The following is a 13,334-nucleotide window of genomic DNA, read 5'->3' as shown; positions in this document are numbered from 1 at the left end:
TGACTAATCATTCAGATGACAGGTATGGCTAATCCCTAATTGCTCTGATAGACCTATAGGTTACATGATGTGACTGATACATGAGCAAGATGTCTTGACTTGCATAGTACTATTGATATGTATGTACATGACATGATGATTTCATAGGTTATATATATGATTGAAACATGAACATGATATATGATGTGACTGATAAATTAACACGACATATGACACATATATGTGATACAAGTGAATTGATATAATATGGCATGTAATAGATACTATATGATACCATTCATAACATTGAATTGTATCAAGAACAAAAACTAATACAGTGAGATTCACTTGCATTGATAAATAATACAAAATAGGCATGATGCATTGATATCGTATAGAAATATACTGATAACTAATAGAAAAAATTTATGTTGTGACACTCCAGAATAGGTGTGTAAACAAGGCAAGTTGAGTCGAGCTTGATTTTGGGCTAACTCGAGCTCAGCTTGTCAACTCAAAGACATGCTCAAGCTCAAACTCAAACTCGAGCCCGAGCTCAAATGATGAGCTCGAGCTCGGTTCGCCAAAGTTATAGTGGACTCAAGCTTGACTCACAAGCTTTCCTCACCAAGGAATGAAGTTAGGATTCTTAGTAATTGTAGACAAGCAGCTCGAATTATTAGTTTGGCTCGTAAAAAAAAAAGAATGAAATGGGGATGCTTGGACATAAGACTTACAGTATGGTCAAACTCGAGAGACCAGCATAAACATTGACGAGCTTAACAACAACCAATTTGAGGAGAAAGACGAATTAGAGCAACCTTTTCTTTTGGGAGAAGAGTAATAGCACATTTTTTGAATAAATAAATATTATATATTTTGGAAAACTCAAACATAGCTGGCAAGTTACAAGTGCATTAATTCCAATTAATATTTTACATTTTTTTAATAATAATTTTTTTAAATAATGCAACTTTTTACATCTATTTAAAAATATCAACCTAATCGAGCTAACTCATGATCCGACGAGTCGAGTCTCATCAAACTCAAAATTGAGCTCATTTAATATGTGAGCTTGAGCTCAAAGCTCGATTCATGAGCTCATTTCCTAGTCTAGTTCGAGTCATCTCTACTCACTTACACCCCTACTCTATAATATCATAGAAGGATTAAATCTCTGAACCTAAATCTTAACTCAACCACAAAGAAGAATAAACTAGAGCTGCTAAAAATCCAAAATAATAAAATACCATATAAACATCATCCAATTTTTATTTATAAAAACTCATATATAACAACTCAGCTTACATGTAATCTATACATCAAAAGAATTAAAATTGGATTACATTATACTTCAAAATCCAGCTCCTAACAACATTGGCCTTAACAACTCTATCTCTACTCCGTTCAAGCCTTCAATATTATTGAAATATCAAAGAAATATAGCAAAAAGAGCACCATTAGCTCATTAGACTTATCTTGATCACATCATAATATTTAAGCACCTAAAATTTCAAATTAGTTTTAAAATGAAAATATGGAATTTTTTCTCAGATTTGCCGCAGCATTGGGAAGCTGAGGCAGTGGGCTAAAATGTGACTTGCTGAGTTGAAATATGCTTAGATTTTTTTTATATAAATTAATGAAAGCCCGCTAAAATGCACAAGTGTACGTGAAGATTATAATAATATACATGGTATAAACTTGTGTTTTTGTCACTAGAAGAAAAAACTTGCAATGAGATTTTGATGTTTATGAAAATAAAATATTTTAGACTAATGAATATTGTAGAAAAACAAGATCCGTCGCCGGAGAGGAAGAAGAGAATGAACAGTATAATAAAGATTTGTTTTATTATTCTTTTTGTGTGCTGAGTACATAATGCGATATATATAATATTTTGTATAACGGCTCTTTACACGTGGCCGGCTATCATAGGTTGTTTTTGAGTTAAGGACGCTTCTTGTGTTTTGAGCTCTGATAAATATAAATAACATAGTTTTCTTAATGAAACTCTTACTTTTTAGATATGTATCAGAGCATGTGCATCCCTAAATTTATGTTGAGCTTGTATGGGTGAAAAGAAAAAGTTCTAGCCTTCATATGAATTTTCTATCTCAATAGAAGGAATATTACATATCATATATCTAGGCATACCAAAATTCCATTTCAATACTTTTAATTATTCTAGCATTTCTCCATCGAGACTACAAATATGACCATTGTATGCTTTAAATAAAGAATGTGAGATAATGCTAACATTAATGTACCATTCAAGGCACAATATTCTATATTAGTACTTGTTATGCTTTTTAAATCATCTGCCAAAATCAGAGAATTAGTCATACATGAAAAATTCAACAAGCAAACTCATTTTTATTTTATTCATCAAAAAAATGGATACAAGAAAAGTAATAAAAAATTATCATCCATAAGGATTAATTGAACTTCTCCACACTCATTTCTCTAACCATAGAGTTGCTTATACAAACATGCTAAGATCTCCACAATGAAAGTATCTTGCACTATTTGCACTGAGATTAAATGATCTTCTCTAAAAAAAGAACTAAAAACTATTTATAGAAAGTACAGTGGCGGGTTTAAGTGCTGTGGCGCTCAATAAGGCGGTGTCGCAGTGGTATAAAATAAACTAGTTCATTAGCATTGCAATGTTGGCTCCGTTCGACGCTATCATGAGACATGAAAAGGTTAATGATTAAAATAACACATTATTTGGATGAGTAAGCATGACTCCTTGTGTATGTAATTGCTCCACTACGATGAATGTGAATTTTGGTGTTGAGGCGTTGCATGGCTCAATGCTTTGGTGCTCATTTTCTTGAGGCTCAAGTGTTGCAGTGCTGAATTGGAGCACATCGGTGTTGTATTGCATGACAACACTAACCTTGGTATCGCCACGATGCTGGAAAATAAAGAACTTGGTGTTGTCATGTTAAAATATGACGCTAAAGTACTGTTTAACCGTACATTGCGGCGCTGTCAACACATATAAATTTTTATTTTCTTATGAATATTTCGTACACAATTATCACTAAAATAACATGTTTTTTATAGAATTTAAACATATTAAATAATACACAATTTATACTTAACAAAATTCTTCGAACTTAAACTCTTGCATGTCCTCAAATACTGATAAAAATCACCTATTGATCACTTAATTGCCAAAGTAAAAAATTATAATTTAAAATTGCTAAAATATAAAATAATACATCATAATCTAGAAGAAAATTGAAATTATTAAAATTATAATACTAATTTCAAAGGTCATAACAATTATCCCAACCAATCATCCCTGTTATTTCTTGATTTGAATCTATTATACTTTGTATCTAAGTGTAAACTTAACTTCTGAATGTTGAAATAAATAATGTAACGTAGAAATTAGTTGTGTTTGTAGTTAAACCAGAAGTTCATTAGTGCATCATCACACCTTATTCTGATTGATTTTAAGTTTTAAGATGCATTTAAACTTAAGATTTAATTGATACTAATTTTTAAATATACTTATCTTTTTTTTTTTATCAAATATTTTTCACTTTTTCATCTTTTTCAGACTTATGAAGTATATATTTAATCATTTTGAATGTCAATTTTGTTTTCATTCTCTTGCAATCTTAAATTGATTTAATATAAGGATTCAATAAGATTACTAATTCTGCTTTCAAGTTTACTATGATCTTCCTAATTTAAGCTATCTACATCTTTTCCTTAAACTTAATTATATATTTTTTAATTTAGTGGTTAAAGCATTAGTGTATAGTTTCTAAATTCAAATGAAGTCAATAGCTTATGTGATATATATAGTTAATTATTAAGCTTCCAAATTATGAATTATTATGCGATGTTCATTCAAACTATATTTTAGAGTTTTATTATTTTTCTAATTTTACATAATTTTCAATTGTCATTTTCATTTTGGCTAAACAAATAATGGACTGTGGAGAAGATCATTTGATCTTTATGGATAATAATTTTATTATTATTTATCTTGTATCCTTTCTTTTAATAAATGAAATGAAAATGAGTTTACTTGTTGAATCTTTTATATCTGGATAATTATCTAATTTTGGATTGATGATGTAAAAAAGTATAGTAAGTGCTAATATAAACTCTTGTGCCTTGAATGATACATTAATGTTTTTAATATCTCCCATTTTTTATTTAATGTATACAATGATCACGTGTGTAGTTAATATCTAGTGTGATGTATAATCTTGATGGAGGAATGTTGAAATAATCAAGAGTATTGGAATAAAATATTGGCATTCTTAAACATATAATGTTTAATATTCCATGTTCTATATATGGAGAGAAAAATTATAGGAATATCAAAAATCTACAAGCTCAGAAAAAATCTAGGGATGCATATGCTCTAATCTACATCTAAAATTAAGAGTCTCATTAAAAAAATCATGTTATTTATATTCATTAGTCCAAAATATTTTATTCTATGAGTATAAAAATCTCCTTGCAGGTTTTTTCTTTCATTAACAAAAACTCAAAAAGCGTTATTTTTTGTTATTTTTTAATATTAGTATGATAAATTATGTATTTAGATTAAATAAAAGTAGTTTAATTGCAATTAAGCATAACACTAATTTCTAATGACATTTACACTCTACTTTATCATTTTATTACTTGATTCGGCATGCATACTTACGTATTTTAGTGGAATTTCTTTAATTTATATAAAATAAAATTTAAGCATATTTCAACTCAGCAACTCACATCCTAACCGACCACATTAAGTTTTTTGCACTCTTATCGAGGAAGTAACATGCATATTAAAATTTTAAGTATATTTTTGAAGCAAGTGTATATTTAAAGCTACTTATATCATATATCTTTATCTTCACTTTCTTTGATAAATTTTTTAAAAAAAGTTAAAAAAAAAGTATATTATTAATTATTTAGTGTTATTTTTAGTTGATTCATCATCATTGCTTGCTTGATAGATATAGCAAGGAGCCCTTATTATTTTCGTCCACTTTGAGAGAGAATCAATTTATAAAAAATTGAGATAGATTTAAGAAAATGTTTAAAAAATGTTATCATCATGCTTTACTCGATTGGTTGGTTATTCAGACTTTTTATAATGAATTGATAGGATCTCCAGATCAATCATAAATGCTACAGCTAGAGGATTTTTAATGTCTAAGTCATTTGAAGAAGTATATGAATTAATAGAGGGAATGAATATAATTAATTTATAGTGGCCTGTGGATAAGGTGAATTCTAAGAGAGCAGCTAGATTTTATGAATTAGATACTTTGTCAATTTTTACTACTCAAGTAGCTACAATTTCAAAAAATTAAAATTATATATTGTTGGAGTTAATTCAGGATCATCTATACAATTAAAAGAGTAAGATTTTAATTTTATTGGTGATAATAGTGATCCAGGGATTGAAAATATGAATTTGATTTGAAGGTAAAATAATTCATATTTAAATACATATAATCCATATTGGAGGAACCACACTAATTTTAATTGATCTAATAATAATATTAGTGGTAACAATCAATAAAATACATGTCAATCTAATCAAGGAGAAAATTGGATTAATCCTAAGCAATCTATTGTAAATCCTAGGCCTTCATATCCCCCATTATTTAATCAAAACTATCAGTTTGGGAATAAGAAGACATCTCTGGAAAAGATATGATTTAATTTGGAACTTAATTACAAAGTCTATATGCTTCAATCAAAAATTTGAAAAATCAATTAGGACAACTTATAATCTCTTTTAGTAGTAGACCCCTTGGATCATTGCCTAGTACTGTTGAAATTAATCCTAAGAAAAAAAAAAAAAAAGAAAGAAAGAAAGGATCTTAGTAGAAATAACTTGAGGAGTGATAGTAGTGCAACCTAGCCAAATTGATAAATTTAGATAAATCTAGCTGAAGGTTATAAACGTAGTGCTGATGTGAGGCAACCCACTTATGCTTTGTGTTTTAAGTTCCTTTCAGTTATTTAGTTCTTTTCTTAAGTGTGGCGCTATCTTTATTTTGTGGTTTTTATTTTATGTTTAATTATGTTTGTTTATAGTTCGTTTACATTATATAGTTTGTTATCTAAATTTAATTAAATTCCTTTAAACTTAAACTGTTGTATACTATCCTCTATAGATACTTACACTTTATTCTTCCAAAAATAGAGTTGCTTATATAAATAAGTTAAGATCTCCACAATAAAAATATCTTGCACTTCTCTAACCTCCATTAGACTTTATTCTAAGGGGCACTGTATTAAGTGACGGAACTCTCTAAACAATAGAATTGAAAAACGATTTATAATAAGTGCATGGATGGGTTCAAGTGCCACGGTGATCGACAAGGTGGTGCCGCAACGGTATAAAATGAACTAGTGCCTCAACACTATAAAGTTGGCTCTGTTGCGACACTGGTTGACCTAGTACGATTAATGATTGAAATGATGTGTGTTTGTGCTGAGTCGATGTGGCTGCTTATGTTGGTAACTTCTCCACCGTAGTGCTCCAAAAATTGAACACTACAACACTTAAATATGAATTTTAATGTTGAGGTGTTGCACGACTTGATGCTTCGGCGCTTATTTTCTTGAGGCTCTAGTGCTGAATTCAGGTGCAATGACACAATGTTGCTCTATAACACTGGTCTTGGTATAACCACAACATTGAAAATAAAAAAACATGGCATCGTCACGTCTGATTCTGATGTCAGGGTTTATGAAAGCGTACACTGTGGCGTTGTTCATCATTTATAGATTTTTACATTCTCATGAATATTTTCTGCACAAACAACACTACATTAACATGTTTTCATATAATTAAAACACAGTAAATTGTACATAATTTACACAATAGAAGGTGGTGCCCTAATGCTATATTCTCTATATATATTTTGGAAACTAACGCAACGACACTGGGTTATGAGTGTTGCGCTATTAGACCTCAAAACCCACCCAGACCTAAGGCTTGTCAGAGAATGAAAAGGGGGGGGGGACGGGGGACGTAGAGAGAGAGAGAGAGAGAGAGAGAGAGAGAGCAATATTCTAGTCAATTTTTAATATTGCTTTAATTAAAAAAATCTTCTGATCACAGTAAGTAACTTAAATAGCATTTTTGTTTTCAATAGTTTTGTGTTTAGTGATTTAAATTTCCCCACACAAAGTGATAAAAATATATTTTTCCCGAGCTTTCATCATATACCTTTTTGTATATGATAAATATGATTGTTATATTTGGATAAATTGACTATAATTTTATAGGATTTAAATGGGTAAAATAAAGGTTATGAATTTTGAAGTTATTGGTAAGCATACAAAATTTTCTATATTTTATGAATTTTTATATTTCATGTTGCATTTCATAATTATCAAAGAGGGACTGATATACTTAATACAAGATAAATATATTATTTGTATATAAGCAAAGAAGACGAGCTATTAACACTGTAATTAATATGAGTTGACTATTAAAATGTGATTCTTATATAGGAGGGTAAGTCGATAGACTTTCCTTTAAAGATTATTTATAATATTATTATGATAGTAACCTGTAACTAGTGACTAATTACACTGACGGGTAGAGAATGATGTCTCTATAAATTATCGAAAGCACCTATAATTATAATTGATTTAGTGAATAAATGCTAAGATTTATGGATGACATATGAAAAAAAATAAGAACTTATGACTGAAACTAAATCAAGATTAAGTGGATTATCAGGGATTTAGAAATTACAAGTGTTACATACATTGAATTGATATTGAAAGTGATAATTTTTATGTTCTGATAACTGATATGTACTAACTTGATCGCTGTTGTATTGCATATAGTATAACCACATGAGTAGCTTATAGAATGCATTGGAACTAACATGATATACCGCACGAGTAACTTATATAATGCATTGATATAATTGACACGATTGTATCGATTCACATGATAACATTTAATGTAGCTCGCATGATACACAATAATAGGATTGAGATAGAGATTACTGATCCATCATATGATTATTGTTTCTATTAATTGATATTTTTCACATTGATTGTTATTGTTCATATTGATTTGATCTAAAAGATTACATACATATTATTTCTATTTTTCATGCATTGAATGTAGTTGTACGTTCAATGTGACCTATTGGGTTTTATGCTTGTTATATGATTTATATGTTTCAGGAAAGGGCAAGATTGTAGTGAAGTGAGGATTAATCTATGCTAATATAGTTTTTTTCCCAATCGTTAGTTTATTTTATTTTATTTAGTCATAAATAATTGTGATAGATTGATGTGATTATTAGTGCCCCATGATTATTATACATAATTTTGGATATGATAGAGATATGTAAATGTATGTGTTCTTATGTATAAAAAATGTCAGTTCCGTTGTATAGTTTCATGTATATGGATGTTATTAGTTCATATGGTTTATAATTAGAGGATTAAAAGATAATTCTTTTCAAATTAGATCTTAGAGCGTCATAGTTGCCAAGAGAGAATGGCGTTGTATACATCAGCAAGCTCTCACTTGACATATAGAACTAGGTTAGCGGAAAAGAAGAGTAAAATCCATCAACTTGCCTCTCATCCAAGAAAACTAAGTTCTTCTTACCAAATTAGTCTTGTTTTGAAAAAATAACAAGTCATCCCCTTAAAAGGTGCGTACAACTTGTATTCGTTTCCATATGTGATTATTTAATAGTTGGCTTACCAATGGATATTGCTATCCATTAAATTAATAATGACATGTTGCGAACCGCAAACCTTTGATGAAGGATCGAGCGAGCAGAATTGGAAGCAGAAGCTTCGAGAGGTGTGGATCAAATGTCATATTGGGTCAACTAAGGTTAAACTGAAATGAAATATCTGCTCTCATTGCCCTAGCTTTAGTTTGTATGGCATAAGTAACTTTCGAGTATAAAAATTTTAAGTTTTATACTAAAAAAATATTTTAAAAAATAATAAGAAAGTAAATTTAAGTTTAAGATTCTATTAGAGCATTATATTATCGAACCCATCAATTGGTCAAACCGATTCGACCACCAATCAAAAATTCAAAAATATTACTATGCTATGATTTTTTTTTTTTAATTTTAAGCCCATTTCATCAGATATTCGCTTTTTAAATAAATATTATAATAATTTGGGCTTTGACGGCCTCATCACCATCCTGATAAGAACGATGGGGCCATCCCATCCGACGGCTGTTATTCTCTTGAAGACACGTGTCACAATTTCTTCCTCCAACATCGCGATCCGAGCCAAACCAATCTGCTCTCATCTTCTTCATACAAAGCCCTGACAGTTAAGAGAGAGAGAGAGAGAGAGATTGCGAGCTGAGTGAGGGCAAAGAAGAAGAAGAGGAGAGAGAGAGAGAGAAAGAGAGGGGATTCTCGCCGGAGATGGGAGGCGGCGGAGGATGGGTGGCGGCGGCGATGTTTCCGGATGAAGTGTGGGAGTACGTGTTCTCTTTCGTGGAGGGCGATGTGGAACGGAACGCGATCTCGCTGGTTTGTCGCGGATGGCACCGGATCGAAAGACGTTGCCGTCGCCGGATCTTCGTCGGAAACTGCTACGCTGTCTCGCCACAAACGGTGTTGCGTCGGTTTCCGGAGGTGAGGGCGGTGACCATCAAGGGGAAGCCTCACTTCGCCGATTTCAATCTTGTGCCGAGTGACTGGGGCGGTGGGGCTTCTGTATGGGTGGAGGCTTTGGCGGAGGCTTGTCCGCAGCTGGAGGAGCTTCGGCTTAAGAGAATGGTGGTAACCGACGACTGCCTCGAGCTCATCGGGAGGTCTTTTCGAAACTTTAAGGTGCTATCACTTACTTCATGTGAAGGTTTCAGCACCGCCGGGCTGGCATCTGTAGCTAACAATTGCAGGTGAGGGATCTGTGCATTCAGTTTCTGATTTAACCTTTATGTTCTTAATTTGCTTTGATTTGATTTTAGGGGATGGGGTTTAGTGTTGGTGGATGTAAAGCGGGGTTGGGAGTTTATTTTGATGGATGAGCTTGAATCTGGTACTTGATTGGTGGAGATTTAGCATGGGACTTTCTTCGTGGTTATTTTCATGGTCTGAGATTGGATTAGGTTTCCCTGAAGGTTAAAATGAACATTTATTTATTTTTGAACTCTTTTGCTGCTAATTTAAGGGGAGGTAGTTATGGAATGGATGACAGCAACACTTTCTCTGTTTGTTGATGAGGTTATATCGGATCTATGCCTCTTGATAAACATAGAAGAGTAGATTTGTGCTGCGATTTTTTTTTTTAATCTGATTTTCTCCTGGTTTAGGGTTTTCTTGTATTTTTTAAGATTGAATCTGTAATTTGTTAGGATTAACTAGTGACACAGGTTTTCCAAGTTAGATCTTTTCTGTTACTTCAATGCGTATTTGTAATTTATCATCGAGATGCATCCACTGAGTGTACATAAAACTGTTTGCTAAATAATAGCATTTGCAATAGCTGTTGCGGTTAGCAAAGCTTAGTTCGATATTGAACTCCAGCTGAGTTGCCATCTTCTATGGATGTGATTGGAGCATTTAGATGTCAGTGAAGAGCTCGATTGGTCTCTGAAGACTCACATTTACTCAAATTTAATAATGAGAAAGGGAATTTGGACAGTAAGATAGTTGATTTTTGGGTTGATTACCAAATAAAGAGAAAGGGAATCATAGACATGACAAGTTTAGACCACCTAAATTTATGATGGAGAAATGTATCTGTTTGCTTTATATTAAAATCACAAGTTTTCAGTAAAATGAATGGCTGGATATTTTGGTGGAAAACTTCTATGAATTAACTTTGATTTCATTGCTAAAATTATATGCTTTCTTGGTTTATTCTTATGAATGGAGCTGATTGATGGGTTTGTGCAGTTTTTGGAACTGAGAGCTTTAATTATTCAAACTCTTTATCTCCTCAACTTGTGCTCTGTAACACCACACAGTAGAGTTTAATTAGATGCATAATATTGGACATCAGAACTATCCAAATTTAATGTCTAATTAGCATCTTCTTTTTTACCTTGTCTAGTACTCTTCCCAAGTTAGTCTTTGTAGGAATAATAAGTTCACTCCAATGCTCCCTGGCTATAAATTTGGGCAGCTTGTGGCTTTCTTTCTTCTTGTTGCCATCTTAATTGCCAGTCAGATAGCCTTAACCATCTGTTTATCCATCAAATGGCAAGTTGTCTTGTGAATAATATCTGGTTGCCTCTTATTCATGGTTGTTACTTTAATCAGTAGAGTTTTTGCATATACTTCATGAGTACACCATTTTTTGAAAATGCTCTGTATCCCTAATTATTTGGAAGTTCAGCTTAAAGTGCCATAGTTTCTGGTAATTAATTACTGAAATTGGTTTTCCTAATAGCATGGAATTATAAGTGCTTTAGTCATTGAAACTGCTGCATTATTTTTTAAGAAGCTATTATGAGAGTAACGTTATGCTTGTGTGGTTTTGTCATTTAAGTTTGTGCTCATTAACTTGAGATCTTACTAAATCTCTCTATTTTATTCCATTGTCTGCTCACATCGTTTCTGTTGATTTGTTTGCCCATGCAGGAACCTAAGGGAGTTAGACCTGCAGGAGAATGTTATTGAAGATAACTGCAGTAACTGGCTAAGCCATTTCCCAGAATCTTTTACCTCCTTGATCTCTCTTAACATCGCATGCCTTGATGGGGATGTTAATTTGTTTTTACTTGAGCGGCTTGTAAGTAGATGCTCCAATCTCAAGACCCTCAGGCTTAATCACTCCGTCCCTCTTGATAGGCTTGTTAGCATTCTCCTTAAGGCTCCACAGCTGATTGATCTGGGAACAGGCCGGTTTTCAGCAGATTCTCGCCCAGAACTTCTTGCCAAGCTTGAATCATCATTTGCAGGATGTAGAAATCTTAAAAGCCTTTCTGGATTCTATGAAGCTGTTCCTGCTTATCTTCCAACTATCTTCTCAGTTTGTGATGGACTCAGCTCCCTTAATTTGAGCTATGCTACCATTCAAAGTGCTGAACTTACGAAGCTAATTACCCGTTGTAAAAATCTCCAGCGCCTATGGGTAATCAAATCATGTTCTAGTTGTTACTTTCATCTCACCAGCTTAGCCATTGCTTTTTCTAACATTTTTTAGTTGGTAAAAACTATTGAAACAGATCATTTCCTATTTAATGTAATATGTTTCTCAGGTCATGGACTTGATTGAAGATACTGGCCTGGAAGCAGTGGCATCATCTTGCAAGCTTCTTAGGGAGCTTAGAGTTTTCCCTTTCGATCCATATGGTGCAGAACATGTTTCTCTCACTGAGAGGGGGCTTGTGAGTGTGTCAGCAGGTTGCCCAATGCTTCGATCAGTTCTCTACTTCTGTCAACAGATGACAAATGCTGCACTGATCATGGTTGCTATGAACAGTCCCAATTTGACTTGCTTTCGCCTTTGCATTATGGAACCACACACTCCAGACTATTTGACAAGTCAGCCACTAGATGCTGGTTTCAGTGCCATTGTTGAATCATGCAAGGAGCTCCGCCGCCTCTCTCTCTCCGGCCATCTCACTGATCGCGTGTTCAAATCCATTGGAACACATGCAGATCAAGTTAAGATGCTTTCGGTCGCCTTCGCCGGAGATACTGATGCTGGCCTTCATTATATCCTGTCAGGCTGCAAGAGCCTGAAAAAACTGGAGATTAGGGACTGCCCATTCGGTGATAAGGCTCTTCTGGCCAATGCTGCGAAGCTCGAGACAATGCGATCCCTTTGGATGTCGTCGTGCTATGTAAGCTTGGGAGCTTGCAGATTATTGGCGCAGAGGATGCCGAGGCTGAACGTAGAGGTTATCGATGAGCAGCGAGGAGGGCAGCTGGCATCTCGCCCTGATGATTGCCGTGTTGAAAAGCTCTACATTTACAGGACCGTTGCCGGTCGAAGATCTGACATGCCGGCTTGTGTTTGGACCCTATAGAGGTACTGATTGATCAAGTCATGGAATATTAGTAGCAATTTGTTTTTCAAGGTATCAAATGTTTTTAGCTAGCATGTTGTAGAGTAGAGCCTCAGTTTTTCAGTGATGTTGAATTCAATAAGGGCATGTATGTGACTTGTGTGATCTTTGTAGTATGATTATTTAGAGGAGCTCTAATAGATTTTTGCTTGTTCCCTCATAGTTTCATGTACATGAGGGTTATTTAATTCCAATGGTAGTCTACTTTGCTAACAATATACTTTCTCCTTTGGTAATTTTGAATTTTAACCCTATGAATTTTGATTGTTTGTGAAGTTACAAGAAATGTTTTATTGTTTCAATGATTGGTTTGTAGTGATTTTACATTGTGGCTAATTTGAAT

The 13,334-nt window shown here is 33.1% G+C and overlaps 1 protein-coding gene across 1 annotated transcript; it reads left to right on the top strand.

Annotated features, from left to right (window-relative positions):
- Window positions 1-9,297: 9,297 nt before the first annotated feature.
- Window positions 9,298-13,249, top strand: LOC110113419 (transport inhibitor response 1-like protein Os05g0150500). The gene is made up of 3 exons (XM_020846007.2): window positions 9,298-9,871; window positions 11,559-12,051; window positions 12,179-13,249. The coding sequence occupies exons 1-3, from the start codon at window positions 9,393-9,395 to the stop codon at window positions 12,950-12,952; spliced, it is 1,746 nt and encodes a 581-aa protein (XP_020701666.1). The 5' UTR covers window positions 9,298-9,392; the 3' UTR covers window positions 12,953-13,249.
- Window positions 13,250-13,334: the final 85 nt, after the last annotated feature.

Source organism: Dendrobium catenatum, unplaced genomic scaffold (assembly GCF_001605985.2).
Source record: "Dendrobium catenatum unplaced genomic scaffold, ASM160598v2 fragScaff_scaffold_156, whole genome shotgun sequence".
Lineage (NCBI taxonomy): Eukaryota > Viridiplantae > Streptophyta > Magnoliopsida > Asparagales > Orchidaceae > Dendrobium > Dendrobium catenatum.
Note: the sequence above shows the minus strand (reverse complement) of the source record. Positions and strands in the feature narration are given on the sequence as shown.